A 27,592-nucleotide genomic window follows, 5' to 3' on the forward strand; every position below is an offset into this window, starting at 1 on the left:
TTAATTTATCACCTCAAAAATCACGAGAAGCAGGAGGGTCTCTGTTGGCCAGAGTAACCAAAAGGTCCAAGGTTCAAGTTCTTCTGCTATCGATTTTTATTTTATTTTATTTTATTTTGGTTATTCGCGTATGTAATCTGCTAATCCAAGTTGCTGTTCCAGTTCCTCAATTTTATTGTCTTGAAACAAAGGGTTCTACTGGAAATGGAGGAGAAAATCTCACATCCAACTCTACTACACAGTGAACTCCACCGTTTTCCCGGTTTAAAACAGGTTGTTTCTTTGGTGGCGAGAGCAACATTGGACATTTAGGGTACAGGATAATTGGCCAGGCCTCTCCACTTTTCGTCCAAGTCCAGTGATTAAAGCATGAAGGGGAGGAGAAGTTCAATCTTGTGCTTGAATGAGCCCGGATACAAGGCAAGGAAAGGAGAATAACACGCAGACTTCAGCAAATGCCAGATATCAAGCTAAAGGGTACTTATTCACGGACGCTGACACAAAATACACACACGGACTAATTTACATCATGAAATTTAACAAAACTGGCAAGATATTTTTCTAAAAAAATCAAAATTAACCAGACTCGGATATTGCCATTTGATTTCCTCATTTCCTGCCTACCGGATTGTCTACATCTCTATTCGATCAGATGGATTGTTACCGCGTAATTTGGTAGAATCTTCATAATTGATGTCTTGGCTTTCCACCCGCGGAAAAGTCAGCTCTTAAATGAATCGTTGAGATGGCGTCCAAAATTGGTATGAAGTGCGTGGCCGCCCTGCATCAATTGCATATTTCAGACAGAAACTGGATAAAAATCTCTCCCGTTGTTAGATTACATTTAAGAGTGAATAATACAACTAAGGTGAAAATAAATACAAACAGTGCTGATTCTCTTTTCCCATGAGCTTTCACATGATGCAGCCACAACATAAACTCGTAAGGAACTGTTAAACTGCTAGCATTTAAATCAGAAGTCGTAAAATCACATATAAAATTCACCAGGCAACAAAAATCTCCCTGACAAATTTATGATGGATGCAAAAATGACATCGCTCCCCTAGCTGGTTGTTCACATTCACTAAAAATGTGCAAAGTACAAGAGCTACTAGCACAATTATGGCTTCAATAAACTAAAGAAGCATCAGAAGCATGAATTTCTTTATGCCAAGGATGAAAGTCTCATCCTTAAACATAATCGACCATGAACTTTATATTTGATCAAGAGTTCCCACGATGCAAACTTTTTATGTAGTTTAGAAGACAATATTTAGCAATAATATTAGAAAAACTAATAGCAGTGCCGGTAAAACAATTTATTTAGTAAAAGTGAAAGGTCTTTTGAAAATGAAATGAAGGCTTAAATTAAAGTATTGCAGGTATATGTTTCAACAACACAAGGGGAAAACAGGAGCAATATTACCATGACATGCTCCTGGATAAAATAAGTGAGAACCAATTGCACAAGTTACTTGAAGAACAGGAAGGATTTGTCAGGCTGCCGATCTAAGTTAGCTCTGCAAGTTTAAGTCTAGTTTAGATATATGCATATAAATACATACATCCATGCACAAAGAAGGATATACATGTAAATTTGTGCATCACACAAAGATGCAACATTTGTGTCCATGTCCACAAATCATAAATTACCTGTCTTTCAAAAAGAAAAAAAATAATAAAAAAAAATTATCTGTTAATAACTACCGGACCATATTAGCAAAAACATGCAAATAAATAAATAAATAATACATGCCTTGTAAACAACTATGTGTGCCACTGGGAGTCCTTGATTACCAAACCGTGCAAACAGGGAAAGGTCACCAACAAGATCCAAGATCTTGTGACGACATGGTTCATCAGAGAAACGCAGTGGTGGATTCAACCAACCTTTGCTGGCACTGCAGATAAAAATCAAGGGTTATAACAAGAACCAACTCGTTACATTCCACTTTCTGCACATGTCTCATGTGTACAAGACCAAACTGAAAACAAAAGATTCATATCATTCCAGCCATTTGTCAGCAAAAGCAAACGTTCAAGTTTAATTTAATCCCACCAGCAGCCAAAATACTTAGGTTTTAGGCAAGTAGCAATTGCGTAAAAGTATTAAGAAAAATAACATTTTCCTGCTTATTTTGAGAAGTAAGAACATACATTATAGCAATTTGAGCTGCAGTAGCCCAATCAACCTAGCATTTACATACTTTCATCTCCAAATAAGAATGAAACAGCTGACCTACAAACAATGGCATTGTCTAGTGAGCCCCCTTTAATAAGTCCTGCATTGCGCATATACTCCACCTGCAAGGATTTTCGAGCATGAATTCTAGCATTAGAAAAATACTCAAGTTAGTATTTGTCGCCATGGGCATACGATGACCTGCTAAAGCAAAGACATACTTGACATTGTTTTATTTGATGGAGCGATGCTTAAACCATCACAGAAAAACCATCAGCTTCCATCTAATTTTAAGAACCAGCAGCATGTTAATCCAAACATTTTCCCCTTTCTCTTTGATATACACTTGTATTATGCACTGCTTGAAGCTTGATTAAAATTATGTGCCGGCAATGTAGTGTGATTTTATAGTGGTATGGTCTCTGTTACTTTTATTTCAGAAACATAACAGCAATTTGTTTCATCGGTGTAAAATTTTCCATGCACTAGTATTACAACTAGCCATACAATTATATCACCGATAAAATGCAAAAATAGAACTGCAGTTCTTTTCATAGAAAAACTTGGAACAATTAATTGCTAAAAGGATCGAGAAGATATTCTCAACATTCAATATCTGAAATCTGATTACCCAGGCAGAACGTCTGATAGCTTTAAAGAACTCAACTTACAACATGTTCAAGAATAGAGGCAGTCACATTTTCTGAATAGTAGATAGGGTGACTAATGATGACTAATAATTGAGATGAGAGCTTGGAAAGAAAGAATCCATTCCCCACATATATGTATATAGGGAGAGAAAGAAAGAAAGAAAGCCAAGGAGGTCTATTTATCACATCAAGAGATCAAACAGTCATGGATGTGGTCGTCTTCATGGTAAAAAATACACAAACCCGCACATGTAGGAGATAAGGAAAAACTAATAGCGGCATCTTTTTTTTCATCATACTTTTTCTTTATTAAAACTGCTAAAATCAAGCCATCACAATGAGCAAAGAATAAGAACAACATTGGTAATGAAAGCGAGGTTAGGACAAACCTCCTCATATATGCAAAAGGTCCTTGATGGAGCTATTTCTCTGGCATAAAGAGAATCCTCCAGAGGAGCTAAGGAAAACCACTGGGAGCCAATGGCAACCTACAAAAGGAAGGGGGGGAAAGGCATTTGAGCATTTCCCAGAGATAATTAATACTACGAATCTATAATTCTATACCCGAGAACAGTGACTGCCCATCCATTATAAGATTAAAAAGCTCCTTTATTACCCCCAAATGATCAATTACTGGTGGAATGCCTACATGGTAAGTTAAGAGTAAAATCAAATCATTAAAGAAAACACGTAGTTTATACATTAAGATTCAGTTAGGAATCATTGTAATACTTCTCAATAATGTTACTTACTTTACTTAACATCTCAAAGTAATGACAGTAAAAACACAGTAGTAACTCATGGATAAAAGCATTTTCCAACACAAAAAGCAAAAGCAAAAACATCCATCAGCAGAGTGCGCTGCACTTAGATTACCTGAGGAAAATCAATCCCATAACTAACTCGAACTTTCGGTGATGGAAACGCTGCCACAAACGAATCATTCTTCGATACATGGATGGGCTCATTCAAATAGGGAGCCAGTTTCTCACAGTCATTCCCACACTCATCTTTGGCTGCCACTAAACCATCTTTTTCTATTCTCTCCACCCATTCCCTCGCCGAACCATCCAATATAGGAACCTATAAATCACACATTCTCAAAAACACCACGAACGGAAAGATATGCTAGTAACTTACCATGACTGACTGAGTCTGACCTACCTCGGAATCCAAGTCGGAATCATCAGAGTCAAGATTGGTAATTTCAATACGGCAATTATCGACACTCATAGCCTCGAGAGCGGAAAGCAAGTGCTCGACGGTTCGAATTTTAACACCGTCGTTGGAGAGAGTTGTGCAAAGAGACGATTCTTGTGCGTAATCGATGGATGCTGGAATTGATTTGGAGTTGAAATAGAAGTAGCGCCCTTTGCCTGCTAGCTCTGGCAATAGCCTTACTGTTGAAGATTTTCCTGAGTGGAGTGTCGTCCCACTTGCCTCCACGCATCTCTTTAGTGTTTGTTGAACCCTGCCACACTGATTTTATTTCAAATTTTTTTACTATTAGTATACTGAATAAATGATTTCTAGGAAGTTGAAAAAGAAAGAGAGAGTGCTACTGGTTTCCAGGAGACGAGTTCGGATGACTTTAGAGCGTTGAGTGCACCGGAGATAGCCATCGACGCCGTTGTATTTTCCAGGGAGAGAGAGGGGAGTTTGAAAGTGTTCTAAGACTTTTTAGGGCTTGGAATTTCGGATCCTGGAGGGACAAATTTTGAAATGAGTTTAATTTGTTTGACAACAAGAAAAATAATTGCATATTGACTTGTTGAGTACCTAACTTTTTATTAATTTTCTACTTAAGTGTCTTACTTTTCAAGTTTTATCTATTTAATTTCCTTATTAATATTTACATGTAAATTGGTTAGGATATTATATGGTATTTCTGAGGGTTTGTAATTGACCAAAAGCTTCTTCTTCTTCTTTTTTTGCAGTTCATTATTTTCAATAAAGATTTTAGCAGTTAATGAAAGGAAACAAACTGCCCATTTATTTCATTTCGCAAAATTAAAAAATTTCCCTTGTTCCGCTTAAACTTCTGGTGTTGAGTGATGCGATAATTAGGATTAGAAATGATAATGAATATTTATGGGTTGGATTTATTAAAAATAAAATTTTAAAAAATAACATTATTTTAATATATTTCAAATAAAAACATTTTAAAATATAATATACCATGAGATAGTATAAGTACTATTTATGAGCTGATTTTCTGTGAACACCCATACTTCACTTTCTACAGTGGATTGATAGATTTGCTTGAGGGGAAGCTTGTGGTTCTTCGGTTCCAAATAAAAATAAAAGATGAATTGGAGGCTATAGCGTCCAGGTCACGATCTTCATCTGACATGTCTGGGGCTGAAAATGGATCGGTTCATGACAGCAATGTTGATGCAGAGTGCCAAAATTGCAAGAGAAAAGGCCACAGAGTTATCCTTGGATTTAAAGAGCTATATAACGAATATGCAGTTCCTTTTGAAATTTGGGAGGTACATCTCTTTCTTCGTAATCCTCACAGGACAAACCAATTGAATGGTTATATACAGCCTCTGGCTATTTCATGAGGTTTTATTATCTTTCATCTTTGTTTTTTTCAGTTACTGAATTTAGTTGCTTGAACTTGATAGCGTGTGTTCAGAAGATAATTAGGACCTATGAGATGAATATGGATCGATATTGTAGATGTATGACAGTAGAATTTCTTTCTGTTCTATGTTTGATATGACTACATGTCTCCACTAGAATAGTTCCTTCTTGGATGTTATAGGGATTGGCCAAATGTGAGCATAATGACACTCCTACAAATTCATGGCATTATAGTTCTCAGAGATAAAACAAGCACGCTCTGTTTGCAGGTGACAGTCTGCATTTTTAACTCGATATTTTTGCTTTTAAAGAGTTCAAATCCGTGATAGGGTGGTAACTTAATTATAGGTTGGCAATATGTAGCTGTGAGCTGAGTATAAATCATTGTAGTTCAGTCAAGTTGCTAGATCTAATATGCACAGTTGAGCCAAAATCATTGTGGGTCTTATAAGTTGTCAAACCCATCTCTCCTGGGTTTGGCAATACATCGAATCCAATTGGTATTTGAGATTCATATAAAGGCTTAGGTGCTATCTCAAGACTATTAACATGATCTATTCATGTCAGTAATAATCATCTCTTTATATTTATAGATGTGTAAAAGGTTTCTCAATAAGTTTATTATATTTTCATTTCATTAATGATTTGTAAGGAATATTTATTTTTTATAATATCACAAGAGCAAATAACTTCTCGGTCCTTTCATTCCATAAAGACGACAATGTTTAGGGACTATAAATACCCTTAAATTACCCAGATAAAAGATTCACAACTTCTCATACTTTAAAAGTTTATATATATATATATATCTTAGAGCATTAATCACACAAAAACAAGAACAAAAGCATGTTCTTGGAATTAAAAGTTTCTTTTTACATCTTAGGCTAAAAAGAAGAAAATAATGATATGAACATTTAAATAAATATTTAAATAATCATTATCCAATTACCAAATATATTGTTCCTTGAATATGCTAGATTTTGAAACATCATCAGCAGGTATCAGTATTACATGCTTCAAATTTTCAAAATTTGTTATATATGCAAGTCCTTGATTTCCTTTTCTTCTTTTCGATATGTCCGGAGATGCTTTACTTTGCTATATTCTGGTGATGCTGATAGTAGCATTGTAAGAGAAACCTGGGCTAGACTAATCGATCGAGCTCTTTCAAGGGGTGGTGTTGCGGAAGCTTGTTCAATACTGAAGAGGGTTGGTTCCTGCATGTATCCTGGAGAGGGAGCTCTAGACACCCATGCCTTCACCTTGAGAAGGCTGCACTGGTACACTTACATTTCATTAATATATATTTACTTGTTTTGTCATTTATTTACTTTACACTAAAAAGTTTGTAGTTATTGTGTAAACAGCACTTTTCCTGTATTAATATATAGTGCTTGTTGCTTTTCTTTTTTATTTGTTGCATCACAAAAAAGGCATTTCCTTCACGCTCGTGTGTGTTTGGGCTTGTTTTATTGACAATTTGTTTTCATTTTGCAGGAGAGACTGGAATCAGGGATTGAAACTGTAGGAGATGAAGACGTAGCAAGAGCTCTTCTTGCTGCTTGCTAGGGTGCAATTGAACCTGTATCAAGCACTTATGATCAGTTATTATCGAATGGAGCTATCTTCCCATCTCCCAACCTTAGGCTACGCCTTCTGCGATCTGTGCTTGTGTACTCCGTGAATGGGCGATGATTGTATTTGCCAGAGGATGGGTACAAGTGCTGCTGGAGCTTCATTAAAATTAGTTGGATCATTCTCACTGGAACAAATTGTTGTCATTATTAACCAAGGGATTCGTGATAAGATCACGAGTGCAGCAAACAGGTCAGCTTGTCCTCTCAACCACTTGCTGCCTTTAGCTGCTTTGATGTTAGACATATATATTAGACAATACCTGTTTCTTGGCCTGAAAGAAAAGGATCAAGACCATTTGATACTTCCTGATTCAAAGAGGAAAATAATAGCTTCATTTCATTCCTGAGTTAGAATTGCCTGAAAATTTATGACTTTAGAAATGGTTATGAGAATACAAGATTTTTCAGGATCAAAGCTGTGCTTTCGTGAATTTTCCGGCTTTTATGTCTCACTGCTTTGTAGTGACCTGGTTGGCAATGGCGTTAAAGCATTGATTAAATAAATGTTATAAGTTTGCTGTTCTTGTTTTGCCTTGGACTTTGAGACTCAAAACAATTAGCGGAGTGGCTTCCCACCATCTCTTAGCAATATTGTTATTTTTCGTGGTTACTAAGTTCATCAGACATCCTGGTCTGATCCACTGATATAAGATATGTTATTTGATCAACAAACCTGAGTGCATGCCTAAGAGTTTCGTAGCACCTTGAAGTCTCTATCCACCCTGCTTGATCTTTCAGTGGCTCATTTTAATGTCCTGCGGGAAAAAAAAAACTCTAAGCATGGTAGGAATAGAAGAGATAACATAAGCTGGTCATGCTACGGGGAACTTTTATGACATTCTTGAACATCATATTATGAACCCTTATTCTCGTGATCCATCTTACAATGTTTCCTTGTTATCTTTTATCTCCTTTTCTTTTTAATAAGCAAAATCATTGTTACAATAGTTTCTTGTGCTTATCTAGATTTTAAGACTAAGTCATCCATTACAGTCTAGTGTTGGAACAATATTCTAGTCTCACATGGGGTTGTCCTTTTATTCTGAGCATTCTGCTCTTGTGGAACTTGGGATGAGCAGGTACATGACAGAGGTGAGGAGGCTGCCCCTTCCCCGGAGCAGGACTGAAGCTGTTTACCAAGGATTTCGAGGACTTGAAGAGTCCCTGATAAGTCCTTTTTCTTGACAGATTTTGATTCTTTAGTGTTCCATAGTTGTTGTATGAAAAGGTTTATTGTCGATTTGCAAATAAAAAATTAATAGATGAAGTAGTTGAAAGTCACCAATTAACGTTATGGTTTGACATCTTTATCGTTTCAATGTAACATTGAGTCGCAGTTCATAGCAAAGCAGATATCAAATTTGAAGGCTGATGATGCCAAGAATCATATTAACAAGTTCTTCAAAGATGACATGGTAATTTCTTATGCTTTTATCTCTTCACCATAAAACCACATCTGTACATGCTCACTTGAAAGAATCAGTGCCTGCATTATAAAATCAGAGGAGTGCCAACCTCTTTGGAGACCTTGGACGTTGGAAAATATGCGGCTCTTGTTCTCAGTCCTTTCTATCCACCCTTATGTTAAAGCATGGAAGTAATCTGCTGTGCCATGGGGATTGATACTCATTTATATTTATAATCTTTGCCAGGAGAGGCCAGAAGAATGAACAGATGATGATTTATCAAAATTCTTGGCGGCTGTGAAAAACTTCGGCTAGATGTAGCCTAAACCCTGCTTGACAAGCAAATCAGAGGTCCTGTGGGGGTGGATTCAGTGGCAGGCATTGTAATTGGATGGGGTGGTTAAGTTTACCCTACTGAGAAAAGGTAAGTTGCGTTGGTGAGCAAAAGCAAAGCACTTGGTAATGCGGTGGACACTGCATTCTGTGACGGTGCATGTGCTTGTCTTGTGTTGCGGGGGCAGCAAGCCAAGAACAGTGTTGCAGTTTGCGAGCGGTTTTGCAGCCGGTCAAAAAACACCTGCAAGAGTGTATATGGAGAAGATATTTCGTTTTTGATGTTTATGGTATTTCTGGAAATGAAATTTCGTTTCTTGCTCGGCAGAAATAAAATTGCCCGACTTCTCCTGCACTATATCTTATCGTTACCATTATTTTATTTTCCTCGAGTTAAATTCTTCAACCACAATATCAGGAAAAATCATTCATGTTCCTTGCAAGACAGGCTTGGAATCTTGGTGAGTGGGTATGATTCTCACGTTACCATTCTGGTTTGAATCTTAGAGAAACTATAATATATAATAAATTGATTTTTTATGAATACATTAGTTTAGATATAGATGGTTTGTTGGAACTTTGCCTTGCACGCAAAATTGATGGATAACATCTGTCACTAAAACCATAAAAAAGGGTCCGTGGAAAAGAGTTGCACGTACTTTCTAAACGAAGGCAGTTAACGAAAAAGAATTTACGAAGGATGGGAGTTAAGACACCTGTACACATACATTTTGGGAGCGGGAGGTTAATAAAAAAGAATTTACAGGGATTGGTGTTATTTACTCTTTCCACGTCAGCAGCAATAAACGACCAATAATTACAGTAAAACTAAACGAATATGATGTTTGACTCAAGATTACGGTCGCTTTAGACATTGTTATTGTGGATGACACTATTCATGGCGATACTTTTCAAAAATACTAAATGAATATATTTTCAGGGGCGAAACTAAAAGATATATAGTTTTTTTTCTAGTTATTGGCATAAAAAGATTGGGTATGTAAAGCTCGCAGTGATCACAAGTACTTTTTTTCTGTTCAAAAAAAATTTTAAGATAAAATTTAATTATTAATAAATCTGTGTATATTTTGAACACTAGATAATTTGTTAGATATTTTTTAATTCAAAGTTGTGCTAATATAAGAGATTGATCACCTGCTCGCTTAATCTATTATTTGACTCTTGTAGTTGTTGATTGATGGTAACTATAAATATATTAACTAGGTAGGTGATGCATGGTAACTATTATTTGACTCTTCACAAAATAAAATAGGTAGATGATGCTTAACCACTTATTTGATATTAAATATTGGAGATGATTCATTATAAATTTTTGTTTTTTTGTTTTTTCCTCAAGAGATAAATCAGTTCTTCTTATCTTGATCATGGTTTTTAACCTAAAATTCATGAATTTTTAAGAGTAGAATTTTAATTAAATGTTGCATCAAGATCTGAAAAATAAATCAAGAAGGTTACGCAACAACAATAAGGGTCAATATAAATACACCAGATGCAATGGCAATTGCCAAAACTGCTCCTAGACTAATTAAGCAAGTCTTGTTCTAGCATGAGCTATATGACCAAATTTTGCGTGAAATTTCTGCCTCAATTATTTGTGTTAGCATGAGCTATATACTTGAGGACTTGCTTATATTTGCATGTTTGTGTGTATCAAAGTGTACAATTTACGGAGTTAAGTTTGAGTTTATAGTTAAAAAAAAATGAAAGGACAAGGACAAAAAAACAAACAAAAAAAAAAACTCGTTGTTAGAAGTGCATAGAAAATTTAATCTTGGAACATGAAGTTTTAATTCATGCATTGCTTGGTCCTTGAAGTTTTAGAACTTCACATTTCAATACTAAACCTTTTTTTTCATGTTTTAATCCTCAAGTATCGAGAGTGTGAATGAGAAAATCATTGAAAAATAATAAAAGATAGAAAACAATTGAGCTTATTCGGATCATGAAAAAGACTGGTTTTTATGTTAGTGAGTTTATTTTGTAAAGAGAAGTTCTTTAGACGTGGTTGGGATTTTTTATTTTGCTGGAAAAAAAGTTTATTTATTCAATTTAATTTTGGATTTTTAAAACAATTAAATGAAGTGTTTTAGGTTAAGATGAGTTTAACGAGGGCTTCACATTTTTTTTAGAAGTGTTTACATTCAAAAACAAGTTAAAAATAAGTTTCCGAAGCTTAAAACTTAGATCTTGACTTTTTAATTATTAGAGTTCCTGAAAAGTTTAACGAGTATATATATGGTGTATTATTTGCCTCATTCATCCATCTATTAAAAAAAGAAAGAAAGTTAGGGATGCAAGTCTAGATATATATATATTTTTTTATTTTAGGCTAGGTGTTTTAGGCAGAAGGGTTTTACCTCTTTTTATATTACCTCTATTTAAATAAAATTTACTATAAATAAAATAATATTTAAAACACTATCCATTTTCGCTATAGTTTTCAAATAAAATTACAGTTATTTATAGTGATATTAACAATTATTTTGTGAATTATTTATACACCTTTAAAGGTGCCTCGCGGCATTGCTCAAGAAAAAACTACTTCTGAACTACTACTTTAATATTACTGAAGGCTTAATTTGGTTAATAATTGGATTTACCTATCATGTGATCATCAATAGTTTAAATACCAGGAAAGACCACCAGAAAAATATTATTTCATTAATATATGAATTTCGAGCGTAGATAATGTACTTAAGACCATATTAGAAAGAGATTGTTTTAAAACTGGTTTGATAATATCCTTATTATTAATAATAACAAAACTACTTCGAGAAGCACACCTGTAGTTCACCTAATTATTTTCATGCACTGTTCGTGAAACAAGTGAGTGAATTAATGCTTAGGAAATTTCCACGAGGCTGGGCGGCCTAAGCAATCCCATGAAAATTGAAAAGTCAAAGAAAAGCGTGACCTTAGAGAGGAAGAAGACCGTAAGAATACATCATAAAGGCTATCTAAATTTCCACTTATTCAATGGTCACATACCCACCCATCATGACTATTTGACTAGCTTGCTCCACTGGCACCGTCCAATTGTTTCCACCGGTATAAAAAAGAGGAAACATTTAAGTGATAATTAGATTTTGGATTTGTTTATTAGAGTTCATTAATTTAAATATTATAAATCTTAAGATTATTTAAAACTTATTTAGAAATTAATTGAGATGTCTGTAAATTGATCTGAACACCCATGATTACAAAAAAAAAAAACCTAGCTGGACATATTTTTTAAAAATAATTGATACTACATGACTTGCAGGTTAATTATCCTAAGAAGATTCTAGTGATGCGAATTTTACCCAAGTAGCAATTCTGTACTCGGAAACAAGGTTTTTCAACGAGGAAAGGGAAAGCAAAAGAAAAAATCTTGGGAGAGCTCCTTGAATACACCACCACGACGAAGGCCGGTGAGAGTGGGACTCTTATTGACACTGGGAATACTGCTACGAAAGCTGCTTCAAGAGAAGTAGAACATGATTTATTCTTTACCTTTTTTTAGTAACTAAGGAAAGAAATTAAAAAAAAGAAGAAATGTTTAAGTTTGTTCATCAACTTACTGATAGCAGATGCACAGTCGCTGACCTGTAATTAACTGTTTGAAATATGGTTTTGATTTTTAAAATATTTTTTTATTTTTAAAAAATTATTTTTAATATTACCGTATTAAAATAATATAAAATATAAAATAATAAATTAATTTTTAGTAAAAAACAAAGAGAAAGTTTTTTGAAACTCTGATTGGCCGCGTTCCAAACGCGTTCATCCAGTAACAGCGTGACATTCAATTTGATTTTTTCCATGAAAATATAAACAGAAGGAAATTAAAAGCACGTGATTAGTGACAGAGGCTTCCAGATTTTAATTTTAAAGTCCAGAATATAATTAAGCTTGGACGAGCAATGGGTTGTCGCAAACTGCTTTGCTAATATATATTTTTTAGTTAGCAATATAATTTTCACTATAATTTTTAATCTGTGTGAAATAAATTAATATTTTATAATTTGATCACATCATATTAAGATGGCTATTGTAAATTACTGTCTTGATTTTTATAAAAAATAGTTGTAATCTTAATATTTTTTTTCTTGAAAAATTATTTTTTATTTTCAACAAATGAATTTCTAATTTTTATTATAAAATAAAAACTGAAAAAAAAAGAAAACTAGAAAAGAAAAACGAAAACTGTTTTCTGTTACTTTCAATTTCGTTAGCTTTTTTCTTATCTGAGAAGCACTATTCCACCTATCCTTCAACTTTAAACAGAAGGTCTCCGGGCAACCACTCTACCTTATCAGTCAAGTAACAAACCAGTACTAAAACTCATGCCAATAATTTGAAGAGGCTTTTAACTTTTCCTTCTAATGAATTAAAAAAAATATTTTATTTATATGTCATTCTAGAATGTCATGTATTTGTTTTTTGCTTTAATATTGTGATGTACAATATTTTTTTAATTAAAAATATATTAAAATATTTTTTAATATTAATACATTAAAACTATAAAAAAATTACTTAAAAAATCAATAATTTAATGTTTAGAAAGAAAAAAAAAAACTATTTAAAATAGAAGCACATGCCACGCCAAACATGCATTTCTTCGGTGAGGTTGGCACATTACAAGCACCATTATTTCCTCGGCCTTTTAATTGACCTTATGGTTATCTAAATAATCATTTTCTTCAATTCAATTAACAAAGTTATCGAATTATCGGTTTGGAGTGCAATTGTTTTTGTATTTTAAAAACTTTTTAAAAAAATTTAAAATTTTTATATTTTTTTACTTCAAATTATTTTATTTATAGTGTTTTCATATCGTTTTAACATATTAGTATAAAAAATAAATTTTAAAAAATAAAAAAATATTATTTTAATATATTTATAAATAAAAAATACTTTAAAAAATAATTATCACTACATAATCTCTTAGTTTAACTACTACCCTAATAGAAAGCCTCTTGTTTGCACTTTAATAGGGTGCTTGTCATTACAGTTGAATAGTGCTTTATAAATTTTTTAATTTTTTTAATTATTTTGATTTATTAATATTAATTTTGTTTAAATAATAATAAAATTATTTTAATATATTTTAAATAACAACATGTTACCCTTTCAAACACTTTAAATCAACATATCTGATTTGTTTTCCACTTTATTCATTATTTTCATCTGTATTCAGTTTGATCCTTGAAAAGTAGGTGGTAGGTGGCTAAGAGGGTGTTTTAAAATACGACAAAAATTTCTTTTCAAATATATTTTTTTAAAAATATATATATTTTTTACTTTGATATATAAAAAATATAACAAAATAATTTTTTTTTTTTTTTGGAAACGGTGTCCCGTAACACAAGATTCGCTTTTAAATGCATAGAATGAAGGGTAATTATATTTCGAGGCTTAGGTTTCACAACTTGTTTGTAGAAAATAACTGAAGTTTGTAAAAAAAAAGTTAATAGCAATAATATGAACAAATCATATAATTATCCGAATAAGAAAGAGGGTAGGTGGTCATTTCGAAATAAATCCCCCTATCTCCTAGAAACTGCTCGCTCTGCTGATCAAGCACTCAGGGGAAAAAATAAAACTCTCTTCTTTCTTAAAAAAATAAAATTAAAAAGCAAATTATTAATTTAGTAGTAAGCCAGAAAAGAAGTGGAAAACGAAAATTTATTACTTCAGCTGATAAAGTAGAAAGCAAAAACAAGTCCGCGAGAAAGGAAAGGAAAGGAAAAGAAAATCAAGTTTCTCTTCTATTTTGCTCTCAGATCTGAATTTCCACTTCTTTTGATCTAATAAAAACAAATTAATGTTTAGATTTGAACAGGAAAAGATGAGGAAACGGATTTCTATTTCTTTTTCTTTTTGATTTTGATTTCCTTTTTCAGGGAATTGAAATCTCCCACTTCTCCTTTTTAGTTTTTGGTTTCTGGTGTTTCGTGAGGAGATGGCCGACGCCGTGATTCCTGCCGCCGTATTGCGTAATCTCTCTGACAAGCTCTATGAGAAGCGAAAAAACGCGGCTCTCGAGGTCTCTCTCTCGCTCTCTCTTTCCAATATGTGTTTGTCGAATAAGATTTTGTCTTTCTAGGGTTTATGATATTCTATGCATGTAGATTGAGGGGATAGTGAAGTCGCTGGCAGCCGCCGGGGATCACGAGAAGATATCGGCGGTCATCAATTTGTTGACCACGGAATTCATCTGCTCTCCCCAAGCGCACCACCGCAAGGTTTGTCTGTTTTTCTAAAAAAAAAAAAGAAACGTGAATTATTTTTGAATTTCAGTATTTTGATTTAATTGCATCATTATTTGATTTTTATTTCTGGTAATAACTGCATCATTATTTTGGCATTTTATTTATTTATTTATTTATTTTCTGGCAGGGAGGATTGATAGGACTAGCAGCTGCAACAGTAGGGTTGACTACAGAAGCAGCTCAACATCTCGAGGTCAGTGGTCTGAAACTCATCTACGTTACTTGTTTGGACCTTTTCTGGGGCTGGGCTCTAGTTTCGGTGTTCATTTTTGTTAACAGATAGGCAGCAAGGGTCTTAAATTTTTGCAGAATAATTGTGTAGAAACATTTCAATTTTTGTCACAAACCATGGGTCGAATCTAAGTTCATGCACGTTGAACTGAGTTTCGTCACTCCCATTGGGATTACGTGCCATTTAGTGAGGGTTAAATATTTGATTAATTGAACATAATTGATGGAAGTATGATGTACAGTATCGAATGATGTTTAGCTGTTGTATGAATTTATCATTTCATCATGTTTTATCATTTTTTTTGTTCGTATAGATTCTGTATTATGTTTTTACTTCATTTTGGAATCTTAAAATAAAGAATGTACCAGTCAGAAGTAATTTGGTTGAAATTTATACGTGATTACAAAATTCGTTTTGGACCAAAAATTTTGGGTTTAGTATGTTTAATTTCACAAAAGAATAGAAGAGGGAAACATTTCCAGTGGGAAAAGGAGGAAGATAGATATTTCCTAATAAATAGACTGCATTAATATAAAGAAAGTACGATTCCATGACAAGCTTTAAACCATAAATGTTTGAATAGTGGAACAATGGATATAAAGTAAAACCATGTAAGAGTTCTTAAAATAATACTAAAAAGTTTATTCTCATAAAATAGAGAGTACCGGCTCACTTCAATTACTAGTATGCAAGAAGCAAGACAAACAAGCTCCACCTTTTTATACCATTCCCATTCCCAGGAAAGAACATTAATATTTTATTAAGTTGCTGTGGCTAAGAGGACATTTGCTAGTGCAGTTCCATTGCAGATACTTTGAGAAATGACACTGGATTTGCAAAGGCTGCAAATTAAACATGGTCTGGTATGAAAGTGTGGTATCCCCTAGCAAATACTTCGATCTAGAATTTTTGTGATTGCTTGTGTAGAAGGATCACTAAAATCAAAATGTAACACCATCCTTTTGCATGTTGTCTAGTGGTTTGCAATATGTGGAACAAAACGTTTGTGATTTTGTGTCAACATGATGGTCCAATTCACTTAAAGAACTTGTTGTATTCAGGAGGATTCATGGGGGGGTGGGGGGTTGAAAGTTACTGGGAAGAGCTTTCTACTTTTTCATGCTATTTTTCTATTGAGGCAATTGTTATGAGACAGAATAGTGCTTAAGTCATTTCCAGAATGAGAAAAACAAGTCTATCATTATGCTGCATTGTTTAAGAACCAAATTTATTTGAATTAGAGTAGAGTGATGGAGGGCATACCAGCCTGCTATAGTTTGTTATGATTTTATTCAGCTTAAAAGCATCATGAGACATTTTATTTTTTCAACGCATGGTCTTTTTTCTCCCTTTTTTCATTTGTATAATATTTACTATTGTTTTGGATGTGCCTTGCCAGCAAATTGTGAAACCCGTACTTGGTGCTTTTGGTGACCAAGATAGCAGAGTTCGTTATTATGCTTGTGAAGCTCTATATAACATTGCCAAGGTGAGAATGGAAATTTCAGATTGCCCGATTTATATTTCATGCCATTTTGTGGTTTTGTTTGGGGTTTAACATACTGTTTTCTACTGACATGCAGGTGGTTAGGGGAGATTTTATTATTTTCTTTAATAAAATTTTTGATGCCTTGTGTAAACTTTCGGCAGACTCGGATGCCAATGTACAGAGTGCTGCTCATCTTTTGGATCGGCTTGTAAAGGTAAATAAGTGCTCCTTGCCTCTAAGTATTCATTGATTTTTAATAAGTGATGTGTTGTGAAAGGTTGGACCCTCTTAAAATTTCAATTCTCATATTTTACTATAATGAAACAGGACATTGTTACTGCAAGTGATCAATTCAGGTATGTTACATTTGAATATGTGCTTCAAGGATCAGCTGAAGTCTTCATAAACTGCTCTGATAATGAAAAAGTCCTATGTTTTATGGTTTATTTATTTATTTTTACTTTTTAGCATTGAAGAATTTATACCGTTGCTGAGAGAACGTATGAATGTCCTAAATCCCTACGTCCGACAGTTTTTGGTGGGATGGATCACTGTTTTGGACAGTGTTCCAGAAATAGATATGCTGGGTTTTCTTCCTGATTTTCTTGATGGTAATTGATATTTAAAACTGACATGATCCTTTGATTTATACTTGTATGTTGCTTCTTAGTTTATAATCACCAACTTTCGATAAATCTCAGGTTTGTTCAATATGTTGAGCGATTCTAGCCATGAAATACGACAGCAAGCTGATTCTGCCCTTTCAGAGTTTCTTCAAGAGATTAAGAACTCCCCAGTAAGATTTCTGCTACATTTTGTTCTCATTTAGACCCCGTTTGTTTGCTGGAAAGTAGTTTCCTTTTAGAAAGTGAATTCTGGAAAAGTGAATTCCGGGAAAGTGAATTATTTTCCGATGTTTGGTAGTGTAATAGAAAATAAATTAGAAAACACTTTCTAGTGTTTGGTTATGTCATGGAAAATGAGCTGGAAAATAACTTATTAATATTTTATTTTTTTCAAGTTTATTAAAATAATGAGGGACAAATCTTACAAATTAAAAAGTTGAATGAGAATGAAATTGAAAAAAATATAATTTCATAAATTATCTCAAATAAAATAAATAATAATCAAAATAATAGAGATCAAATCTAAAAAATAAAAAAATTAAAAGATGAAGAAATTAAAATAATAATAATTAACATTTCATAAATTATTTCAAATAAAATAAGTAACAATCAAAAGAATGAGGATCAAATTTGATAGATAAAAAATTTCAATTAAAAAATGATAAGGGAAAAGCAAAATAAAAATAAGGACCAAAGTTAATATAAAAATTAAATTCTAAGGGATGAAATTGAAAAACAAATATTCAAAACAAAATATATATAGCAATCAAAAGTTTGAGGATCAAATTTGATATAATCAGCAAATAATATAATATTTCTAAATTTTTCACAACTTCCGGAAAGTGTTTTCCGTCCAAAATAAAAGGGAAAACACTTTCCTGGAAACCAAGCCAAATTTTCCTTTGACTGGAAAGTGTTTTCCGTTGACCAACTTTCCTAATGGTAAACAAACACAGGAAAGTTTGGAAAGTGGTTTCCCGGAAACCACTTTTCGGGAAACAAACGGACCCATTGTAGTTTCTAATTCCAGGTCACTTGCCTTAGAAAAGCATCATTCTAGCAATAAATATAAATGCATTTTTTTGGATTTATTTATTTTCTGTATTTGATATAATATGGTTGACGTCAAGTATTATGATACAAAAACAAAATCTCTTGTTCATTTGCAATTTTCTGACTCGAACAGTGCTACTGTTGAAGTCTGTAGATTATGGTCGCATGGCTGAAATACTGGTTCAGAGGGCAGCTTCTCCAGATGAATTTACTCGCTTAACAGCTATCACATGGGTAAGCAGATTCACATTTTCAATTTACATGGTTATATTTGTGGACGTGTGTATATACAGGTTTATATTCTTACAAGTGTATCTTATAATTTTGTATCAGTTACAATATATTATTTGGTGTGACCTTGTAGTTTTTGACAAATTATTGCTTCATTGGAGTTATATAATAGTTTTCCTGCATTAACTGTGCAGATAAATGAGTTTGTGAAACTTGGTGGTGACCAACTTGTTCCCTATTATGCTGATATTTTGGGAGCCATTTTGCCTTGCATATCTGACAAAGAAGAGAAAATTAGAGTGGTAAGCTGGTTTAAACTCTCTGAAAGGAGAAAAACCTGTGCTATGCATACCATGCTGAGACGTCTTTTGGTTTTAAGGTTGCTCGTGAAACCAATGAAGAGCTTCGTGCAATCAGGGCTGATCCTACTGCAGGATTTGATGTTAGAGCAATTCTCTTCATTGCAAAGAGGTATAGCTTTGTAACCTGCCAAAAAAAAAAAAAAAAAATAAAAATGCTAGCAATTTGCTGTTTAGTAGTGCATCTTATGAAGAGCTGCAATTAAAGTGCCGACAACGCCTGCAACTTAGTGATGGTGTTATCTCTGATGTGAAGATCATTTAAAATGATCTGTGGTGACTGTTGATTCTTTTGGCTGTTCAGGCAATTATCGACTGAGTGGGAGGCTACTCGAATTGAAGCATTGCACTGGATATCAACACTTTTGAACAGACATCGCTCTGAGGTAATCAGGCATAATTGACAAGTCTTATACATGTCTGGTTAATTTGTTTATGCCCTGAGCTGCAATTGTAAATTTGGTTTCTTGTCTCCAAGGGTGCCACCCATTTGTGGGCAACTTCTGGCATTCTTTTTCCATGGGGATTGAGAATGGTATATTTCCAAGAGTACATTTCCCTACAAATACTATATTTAACGTAGTATTTATGATGGGCTTTGCCCTGGCAAGGATGTGAATACAATGCATTGTGAATTTTCAATGTGATGTGAGATGGAAAAAGAAACATTAGATGTGTAGAACAGCACCTGCTGTGGTAACAGTCAGTAATGGAAGCAGCTAGCATAATTTGATAATGCAGTGGTCACTGTATATGAAATAATCAGTAAGACTTATTGACATGTGGTCAAAGGTCTAGAATGCAGTTCAAGCTGTCTGGAGGTTGCCTTAGAGATAGAGTTAGCGGTGCAGGCATTTGTATTCTTAACACAGACCAGAAGTGTGGGTATGATTACGTGGCATGGAAGGAAGGGACTGAAAACTGTATCTAGCTCTGTCCTTCCAATGGATTTGTAGACACTTCTTTGGGCTTTCATTTTATTTTTATTTTTTTTAGATTGGATATGACTAAGTTTTAAATTTTGTTGATGTGAAACAGGTCTTGTCTTTTTTAAATAAAATATTTGATACCCTTCTCGAAGCACTGTCAGATCCATCTGATGAGGTAATCATTTACATTTGATTGCACATTTTCTTCTCTTAAAAGTTTTGTCTTGTTTTTTTTTTACTTGATTGATTTTATAATTGTAATTCTTCCATTCAGTATTTTTAATGCTGGAATTAATAGATCACACTGCACATATCTATGCATCTGGAATGATGGTTCCTTCGTTACATCATTAAAGGTTGTGCCCATGAGATTGGCTTCCATATGCTTGTGTTTAATATCCATTTTGCTTTCAATTTGTTTGCATGCAGAGTAAATTTTTTCTCAATTGTTTAATTCAGAACTACTATAAGCCTAATTATTACATGGTCAATTGGAAGCCTAATACTATTTTCTTTTACTTTGCTGAATCAGCTGGACTGAATTGGTTCCATTTGTGTCCTTTTTTATTCAAGTTCATTTCACTTTACTATTGTCCATGACTATCATCTACTACTTGCTTTGCTATTTTGTTTAGAAATTTACCTGCTTATGGAAAGGGTGCAATAGGCAAAACGATAGTACTTTAACTGGGAAAACAAATTACCCTGCAGAAAATCTTAAAGACCTAATACTTGGAGATCTTTTTCTGAGCCCCATTTCTTTAATTGTGTTTTACACTATTTCCAAGTCACAAGGGAGATTGGTATCAAAAATGAATCCAAGGATGCGAAAAGTGAAATCCCACTAAACCACTAGATTATTATTTTTATCACTGTGGATTATACAACACATCAGGCCTGTCTTTGAAGTTGGTCCAGTTCCTTAGAAGAGTATAAACTCCATGGTTGAAATTTATCTTTTATCTTCCAGTCGTTTGAATCTCTTTTCTGTCTTCTTTCTGTTCTCTGTACTCTCATTTGCTTTTAACCCCCCCCCCCCTCTCGTTATGGTCTACCTATTAAGTTATTGTGGCATAAATATACAGATCAAAAAATTATCCCGTGCTGAGTTTTCATATATTTAATTTTTTGCAATTCTGATTATGTCTCCAGGTGGTACTCCTTGTTCTTGAGGTTCATGCATGCATAGCGAAAGATCTGCAACACTTTCACCAACTTCTTGTTTTCTTGGTGCATAATTTCCGCATCAATCACTCTCTTCTGGAGAAGTGAGTTTTTGCTCTCTTCTTGCTGCTTATGTTACTTTTTTTAGAAGTTATTTTAGTTTAGTTGGTTCACCAGTGGCAGTTTGTGTAGCTTTAATCATGTGTCTTATTTCTTATGCAAATCATTATTTTGTTTTGTTAGGCGCGGTACTTTGATAATCCGGCGACTCTGTGTTCTTTTAGATGCTGAAAGGGTCTATCGTGAACTTTCTACAATATTAGAGGGAGAAGCTGACCTGGATTTTGCATCTATCATGGTTCAGGTTTGCTCATATGCTTGAGGGCCCAAACGAAACAATACTTTTTGAGGGTTATTTTAAAAAAATATTAAACAAAATGAAGCATCTTCATGAGCTCTCCTGCCTAATAACAAAGGCAAAAATAAAATAAAATTGATACCTTTTCACATCTGTTGTTCATTTCACTTATTTACATTTTTTCCTGTTTGTTTCCCAGGCTTTGAATTTGATTTTACTCACATCCTCTGAATTAGCTGAGCTTCGATATCTTTTAAAACAATCTCTGGTGAATTCTGCTGGGAAAGATTTATTTGTTTCTTTGTATGCTTCGTGGTGCCATTCACCCGAGGCAATTATAAGCCTTTGTTTATTAGCACAGGTAAGTATCTAGGACCTTGTCATGACTGTCCCTTTCTGTGAATTTTCAAGCTACATATTTTCATGCATTCATCCTTTTCAATTTTTAGGATTTTACTGCAGTTGTGATCATCTTTTGTCTTTTCTTCACAGACTTACCAGCATGCCAGTACTGTGATTCAGTCGCTGGTAGAGGAAGATATTAATGTCAGGTTCTTGTTACAGCTGGATAAATTGATTCGTTTGCTGGAAACTCCCATCTTTGCTTACCTTAGATTGCAGGTGCACTAGTTAAACTCATAGTTAGCCTCCACCTTTCTATTTTGCCTATATTTTATTCCTTTATTAGCCGCCAATAGAAGGTTTTGACGTGTTTACATGTCCTTTGATTTCTTTTGGTCACTTGTAGATTGTTATTATTTGGTTAGTCCATTGGTATCTTTGTCTGCATATGAATTTTTTCACTGATCAAGTCTTCTGATTGTTGTCTTGTTTTTATGTAATTTGATCTGGCAAGTGATGCATGTCCCTTGCAAGATGCAAGGTCATTTGCCTAGCGTTTCTTGTCATGCTGAGTGTTTCTGCTGTTTTGTGGTTCTTGCAGCTTCTTGAACCTGGAAGATATACATGGTTGTTAAAAGCTTTAAATGGTCTTCTGATGCTGCTCCCCCAGGTGCACCTGATGAACCACTGAATTTCTACAATTGTTATGTGCAAAGGCTGCAGTTCACACACGCATGTATTTCTATTGGTTTGCATGCATGAATGCATGTATATGATTATGAAAAATGTTACTCGTATACTTTTTGATGAATCCTTTTTCTCATCCTGAAAACTGGTGATATTTTCATTTTTCTGACACACAGATTGGCTTAAGATTAAATATGATTATGGTGCCTTTTAACTTTCTGGGACATGAATACTAAGGGGAACATTTATGAGACCTGGCTTGGCCTGGTCAGGCCAGGGTGGAAACCCCACCTTCAGTATTTTTTTTTCCCCTCAAAACAATGTGAGTTTGGGTTCCCTCCCATGACCAGGGCTGTGAGCTGGGTCGAACCCTCGGTCAGGTCTCATAATTATGCTAAGGGGAATGTGGCATTTAAGGATGTGGACAACTAATATTTTCTGAATGCTCCAGGTTTGGTTGTTCTTTGAAGGACTTGTAAAAGGGGTTTGGTTGCCTTTAATGGATGGTGGAAGGTGGTATAAAGGATACATGTTTATTTTTCCTTGTGTCTTTAAACGTAAAGGAGAGGCTTAATCTTGTAATTAATGCTACAAATTAAGGAGTGGTGCTGACAAAACAATAAAAGATTAAATGCTTTACCAACTTTCAGTGGTGATGGTGCTGGTTCCCCTAGCATTAAAAATACAAGTTCGATCTAGATACTGCTAAAGAAATAAAGAGCTCAGTTAAAAATTGATTGGGACATAAGTGCTTCCTGACTTCATGGGATGCAACTAGTGCATCTATAGTTATTGGTTACTGCCGTTTCTCTAAAGTTTCTAATATTTCTTTTTCATTGGCTCTGTGAATGCAGCAAAGCGCAGCTTTTAAGATACTGCGAACTCGTTTAAAAACTGTACCTTCATATTCCTTCAGTGACGATCAAGTTGAGCGAACATTTTCAGGGAACACATACTCTCAGATCCTACATCACATTCCAAGTGGATCACAAATTTCCGAGGATGGTGATGTAAACCAGGATGTAGGGACTTCTGATTCGCATAATGGAATTAATTTCACTACAAGGCTGCATCAGTTTGAGCAAAAGCAAAAACAACATCGGGTGCTTGCAAAAGCGCAGGCCAAGTCTCGCAAAATCTCCACATCATCATCAAAGGTTTGTTGAACATCTTTATCTCATTATTGTTGTTGTTATGAAGTTTAATCAATACTGCTTTTGGCATAATGGTTTATGATTGGAGTATATTTTTTAGGTGAATTAGGGTGAGGAGCAAGAATGGCTAGACTAGACTTGAGCACATTGAGGGAACTTTCATCAGTAATTGTCTTGTAGAGTAATTTGTGGGCAAATCATGAAGTTCCTTTTTTTGTAGGAGGTTCAGCTCAAGTGGCACATGTAAGGTTGGAGTAGGTAGTTCTTGTTAGGGGGGAGAAATGGGTGGCATTATTTCCATTTCTCACTCCGTCCATTGTTATTCCCACTCTATAGAATCATAGTGACAAAATTAACCTTGTTTTAGAGTTTTCCTTATTTAAAAATTTACAATCGAATTTCATTATATTTTACACATCATAAATTGAGCATAATTTTTTAATGTAAATAATATTCCCAATAAAAAATAAAAATTCTATTTTACAGAATATATCAATAATACAAAATATAAAATATAAAAATATATCCATGAAAATATAAATAATAATTTATAAGAAAACATAAACAATAATAAATGATAATTTAACCATCCATTTTGGGATGTAATATCCTTTCATATAGAAAATTAAAATCCAAGGAAATGATAAACAATATCAAATTTTGCATATGATTTTTTAATGTAATTTTGTCTTGTGTTAAGTTAAATTATTATGTACATTTAATGTTACAAAAGTTTCTAGTTTAAGAAATGTAAAAGGTTAATTCGGTCACTTTGTAAAGTTGTGGAGTGAATAAATTTGTGTATTAGTGATTTTATTATAAATACAACTAAAAAAATGTGGGGTTGGCTTAACTGGTTATATGAACAGTGAACCATCTTGATATATTCTGTTAATCATTTGGTTAACAATTTCATGTCATAGTTCCATGGTTATGCATGTGTGTAATGTTTAGGTTGAGGGTTCGAGACTGTAAATGCAATATTTGCTTTGATGCAATAAATGACCTGTTATTTGTTATTGTTTTTTTCCAAAAAAAGAATTCATCATACCCTTATCAAAAGCAAGCACGATGTCCTGAGTTTTTTGGTATCAAGTTCAAGATTGTTTTTTAGAGGCCTTTTGATTTTTTTGGGCTTTTTTTTTTAAAAAAAAGTTTTTTGATATTTTTTCCCCTTCAATTTTGTTTTTTAATGTTAGAGTTGAATTGAGTGTGAATTGATTTTTATATATTTTTTTATTATATAATAAAATAAAAAATTTAACTCAATGGAGTCCGGGTTGCGAATTTGGTGGGTTGATTAGGGGGAATTTAGTCTATTTTTTTCTTTTGACCAATGTAGTTTGACAAGGTTATGTTGAGTAAATTTTCACATGATTTAATTTCAACTAATTGGGTTGAGATTTTTCAAGTTTGAGTTGTTTATGGAGTTTTTATGACGACGATGTCAAAAAGTTTCCAATGATTCAATGAAAGCATGGGCAATAAATTAGTGTTCATTTTAATCCTTAAAACATGTTTTATTATGTAGTCTGCTTTTTACTTGCAACAGTTCCACGCTTGCCGGTGTTGTGCTCGGAATTACCGTGTGCTATTATTCTTGCAGGATGTACAAAGATTAGAGGAATCCCAGCACCAACCTCCTTTGGATAATAGTGGGGCTCTTTCAAGATCATCTAGGAAAGGCCCGGGGCAATTACAACTCTGATCATATTATGCACTGGAGAGGAGGTTCGGGTATAAATTGTAAAATTGTATAGCGTAGTTTGTCTGTATTTTATGGATGCTGGGATGGTAAAAGAAAAAAGAAAAAAAAAAGATGGTTTTGATTTGAGATAAGCTTGGGTTATCCTGAGCCATTCTTTTTTCTTTGGAAACGGTGTATATCCATGTGGTTCTGTTATTTTTTTATATTGAAAACCACGGCCCAATGCAAAATATTTTAGAGAATGCAGTTTGTTTTTGTTTAGTCCACATGATAGTTATTATGGCCACTTATAAAATAATAAAGAATCGGCTAATTCATGTATACATCACATCAATGTTTGCCAAGTGTATGCTTATGCTATTATTTATTCAATTGATTACTCTACGTTCCTTGTTCTATTGTGGTGTTATTAAAATAAATAAACATTTCATCCAATTGTAGTTTATTTAAATGCTTACATCTCTCTTTAATGACTCTCGACCTTTATAATATTGTAGTTGTAGTAGACTAGAAGTTATTTAATATTGTAGTTGTAGTAGTTAACAAGCTTGGCTCATGTTGCTACTTCGAAAGCTTTGTATAGGAATTTTTTACAAAGTATTTGGTTATTGTCTCCAAATAACAAAGATAAAATTAATGGATGCAAGATAGAAAAAAAAATGAAGATAAAATTGTATTTGATAATGGTGTATAAAAAACGTGTGATTATCTGTGTATTATATTTGATTATGATAGGTAAGATAATATAAAATATAAAAAGATCTATTTTATTTTTAATATGTATTATTATCGAATTTATATGTTTTTAAAAATTAAAAATTATTTATTTTATATTATAATATATTGTGTGTTAAAATTAATAATATTATAGTAATTATAGTTATTAAACCCAGGTTAACTAGGTGGGTTGACACGGAACCTAACTGATTTAGGGTCTGGATCGGTCTAAGTTTTTTTTTTTTTTTTTTTTTTTGTTATTTATTTTTTTATATTTTTTTTTTTTTTTTTTTTTAATGACTAGCTTAACCCGATCAAATTAAAAAACCGAGTAAAAAACTCGCTCATTAATTTTTTTGGTCAAAACAAGATTTTCTTAATTTTATTTTGGATCATCTTGAGTTCAACTTCCTAACTTGTGACTCAAGCCTTTTCTCATGTTGATTCCTGAGTCAGTTTTTAAAATTATGATAATTACTTTATATCCATACATTGACTTGGGTTAACCTTGTTTTGCCCTCTCGACCTGTGACCAGGCCTTGCCTTAATCGTGTCCCTGTGTCAGGTTTTAAAAATATGATAATAATCATTTTCATCCATACTTTGACCTGGGTTAATTCAAGTTGACCTTTTCGATCCGTGACTTGAGCCTTACCCTGGGTCGACTCCCATGTCTTGTTTTAAAATTATGATAATAACCATTTTTATTTTTATGTTAACTCGAGTCAATCTGAATTGACCCTCTTAACCTATGACTCAAGATTTGCTTCGGGTCGACCTTTGAGTCAAGTTTTAAAATTATAATAATAACATTTTTATTTTAATGTTGACTTGAGTCAATCCTGGTTGACTCTTTTGATAAGTGACTCGGGTCTCGTGCTTGATTGATCCCCGAGTTCAGTTTTAAAATTATAATAATAACCACTTTTATCCTTAATTTAACCTGATCAATGGTCAAGTAGACCTATGACCCAAGCTTTAACCTAAGTTGGATTTTAAAATTATAATAATAATTATTTTTATTCTTATATTGGCTCGGGTCAATCAGAGTCAACTCGACCCGTGATCTGGGCCTTGCTCCTAATTGATTCTTGAGTTAGAATTTGAAAATATAATAATAACTATTTTTATTTTTATATATTTTTATTTGATAATTTTAGAATAAACAGTTTTTTTTAGGAAAATGTCTTAAAAATAAAAAAAATAACAAATATTGTATCTGAAAATTAATCCTCCCTATATCTTTTATTTTTTAAAAAATACAAAAATTTATTCCAAAATTTAATCAAACGCTAGCTTAAGCAGCTTGGCAATTTGGGATGTGTCATCAAACCCTAAAGCTGATCCTGTGTGTAGGGGATTAAACGGGATATTAGATTCTTTGCCTTGATTTTGTCAACACCTCTACTAATCAGATTCTATTTCTAATATCTAATTAGGTGAAAACGGATCATAACGAGCTGTTGAAGGT

At 33.4% G+C, this 27,592-nt stretch overlaps 2 protein-coding genes and 1 long non-coding RNA gene across 7 annotated transcripts; 2 read left to right on the forward strand and 1 right to left on the reverse strand.

Moving 5' to 3' along the window:
• Positions 1-447: 447 nt before the first annotated feature.
• On the reverse strand, positions 448-4,573 carry LOC7462673 (probable UDP-3-O-acyl-N-acetylglucosamine deacetylase 1, mitochondrial). 3 transcript variants are annotated; one of them, XM_024609641.2, is made up of 7 exons: positions 4,395-4,573; positions 3,997-4,311; positions 3,709-3,915; positions 3,222-3,320; positions 2,240-2,304; positions 1,757-1,901; positions 448-1,520 (listed from the first exon to the last, which is right to left on the reverse strand). In XM_024609641.2, exons 1-7 carry the CDS (start codon positions 4,452-4,454, stop codon positions 1,515-1,517), a joined length of 897 nt encoding a protein of 298 aa, XP_024465409.1. In that variant the 5' UTR covers positions 4,455-4,573; the 3' UTR covers positions 448-1,514. The 3 variants fall into 3 exon arrangements, with proteins under 3 accessions (XP_024465409.1, XP_002315856.2, XP_024465410.1); XM_002315820.4 differs by having other exon boundaries at positions 448-781; positions 4,395-4,572; XM_024609642.2 differs by lacking the exon at positions 448-1,520 and having other exon boundaries at positions 2,158-2,304.
• Positions 4,574-5,039: 466 nt separating this feature from the next.
• LOC7459753 (uncharacterized) lies at positions 5,040-9,201 on the forward strand. The gene is made up of 5 exons (XR_002984260.2): positions 5,040-5,324; positions 5,603-6,701; positions 6,919-7,248; positions 8,138-8,473; positions 8,711-9,201. It is a non-coding gene; the product is annotated as an uncharacterized LOC7459753 (long non-coding RNA).
• Positions 9,202-14,334: 5,133 nt separating this feature from the next.
• LOC7462674 (protein VAC14 homolog) lies at positions 14,335-25,646 on the forward strand. 3 transcript variants are annotated; one of them, XM_024610765.2, is made up of 20 exons: positions 14,335-14,846; positions 14,932-15,045; positions 15,200-15,265; positions 16,704-16,793; positions 16,888-17,007; positions 17,121-17,149; positions 17,262-17,404; positions 17,495-17,589; positions 18,620-18,706; positions 18,898-19,005; positions 19,083-19,174; positions 19,367-19,448; positions 20,101-20,166; positions 21,144-21,259; positions 21,399-21,519; positions 21,713-21,874; positions 22,006-22,134; positions 22,457-22,525; positions 23,397-23,699; positions 23,917-24,107. In XM_024610765.2, exons 1-20 carry the CDS (start codon positions 14,763-14,765, stop codon positions 23,941-23,943), a joined length of 2,103 nt encoding a protein of 700 aa, XP_024466533.1. In that variant the 5' UTR covers positions 14,335-14,762; the 3' UTR covers positions 23,944-24,107. The 3 variants fall into 3 exon arrangements, with proteins under 3 accessions (XP_024466533.1, XP_024466534.1, XP_006378437.1); XM_024610766.2 differs by having other exon boundaries at positions 23,797-23,944; XM_006378375.3 differs by lacking the exon at positions 23,917-24,107 and adding an exon at positions 25,303-25,646 and having other exon boundaries at positions 14,336-14,846.
• Positions 25,647-27,592: the final 1,946 nt, after the last annotated feature.

The sequence above is a fragment of the Populus trichocarpa genome, chromosome 10 (genome assembly GCF_000002775.5).
Source record: "Populus trichocarpa isolate Nisqually-1 chromosome 10, P.trichocarpa_v4.1, whole genome shotgun sequence".
NCBI classification, from domain to species: Eukaryota; Viridiplantae; Streptophyta; class Magnoliopsida; order Malpighiales; family Salicaceae; genus Populus; species Populus trichocarpa.

What these genes read in the sequence shown, in the direction of transcription:
- LOC7462673 (XM_002315820.4), bottom strand. Translation starts at nt 4,454, where the DNA reads ATGGCTATCTCCGGTGCACTCAACGCTCTAAAGTCATCCGAACTCGTC. An exon ending in CCTTTTGCATATATGAGGAG is followed by an intron (nt 2,305 to 3,221) that starts GTTTGTCCTAAC and finishes AAATCCTTGCAG; the next exon opens with GTGGAGTATATGCGCAATGC. An exon ending in GACAATGCCATTGTTTGTAG is followed by an intron (nt 1,902 to 2,239) that starts GTCAGCTGTTTC and finishes TTTTATCTGCAG; the next exon opens with TGCCAGCAAAGGTTGGTTGA.
- LOC7462674 (XM_006378375.3), top strand. Translation starts at nt 14,763, where the DNA reads ATGGCCGACGCCGTGATTCCTGCCGCCGTATTGCGTAATCTCTCTGAC. An exon ending in CCCAAGCGCACCACCGCAAG is followed by an intron (nt 15,046 to 15,199) that starts GTTTGTCTGTTT and finishes ATTTTCTGGCAG; the next exon opens with GGAGGATTGATAGGACTAGC. An exon ending in ACTGCAAGTGATCAATTCAG is followed by an intron (nt 17,150 to 17,261) that starts GTATGTTACATT and finishes TTTACTTTTTAG; the next exon opens with CATTGAAGAATTTATACCGT.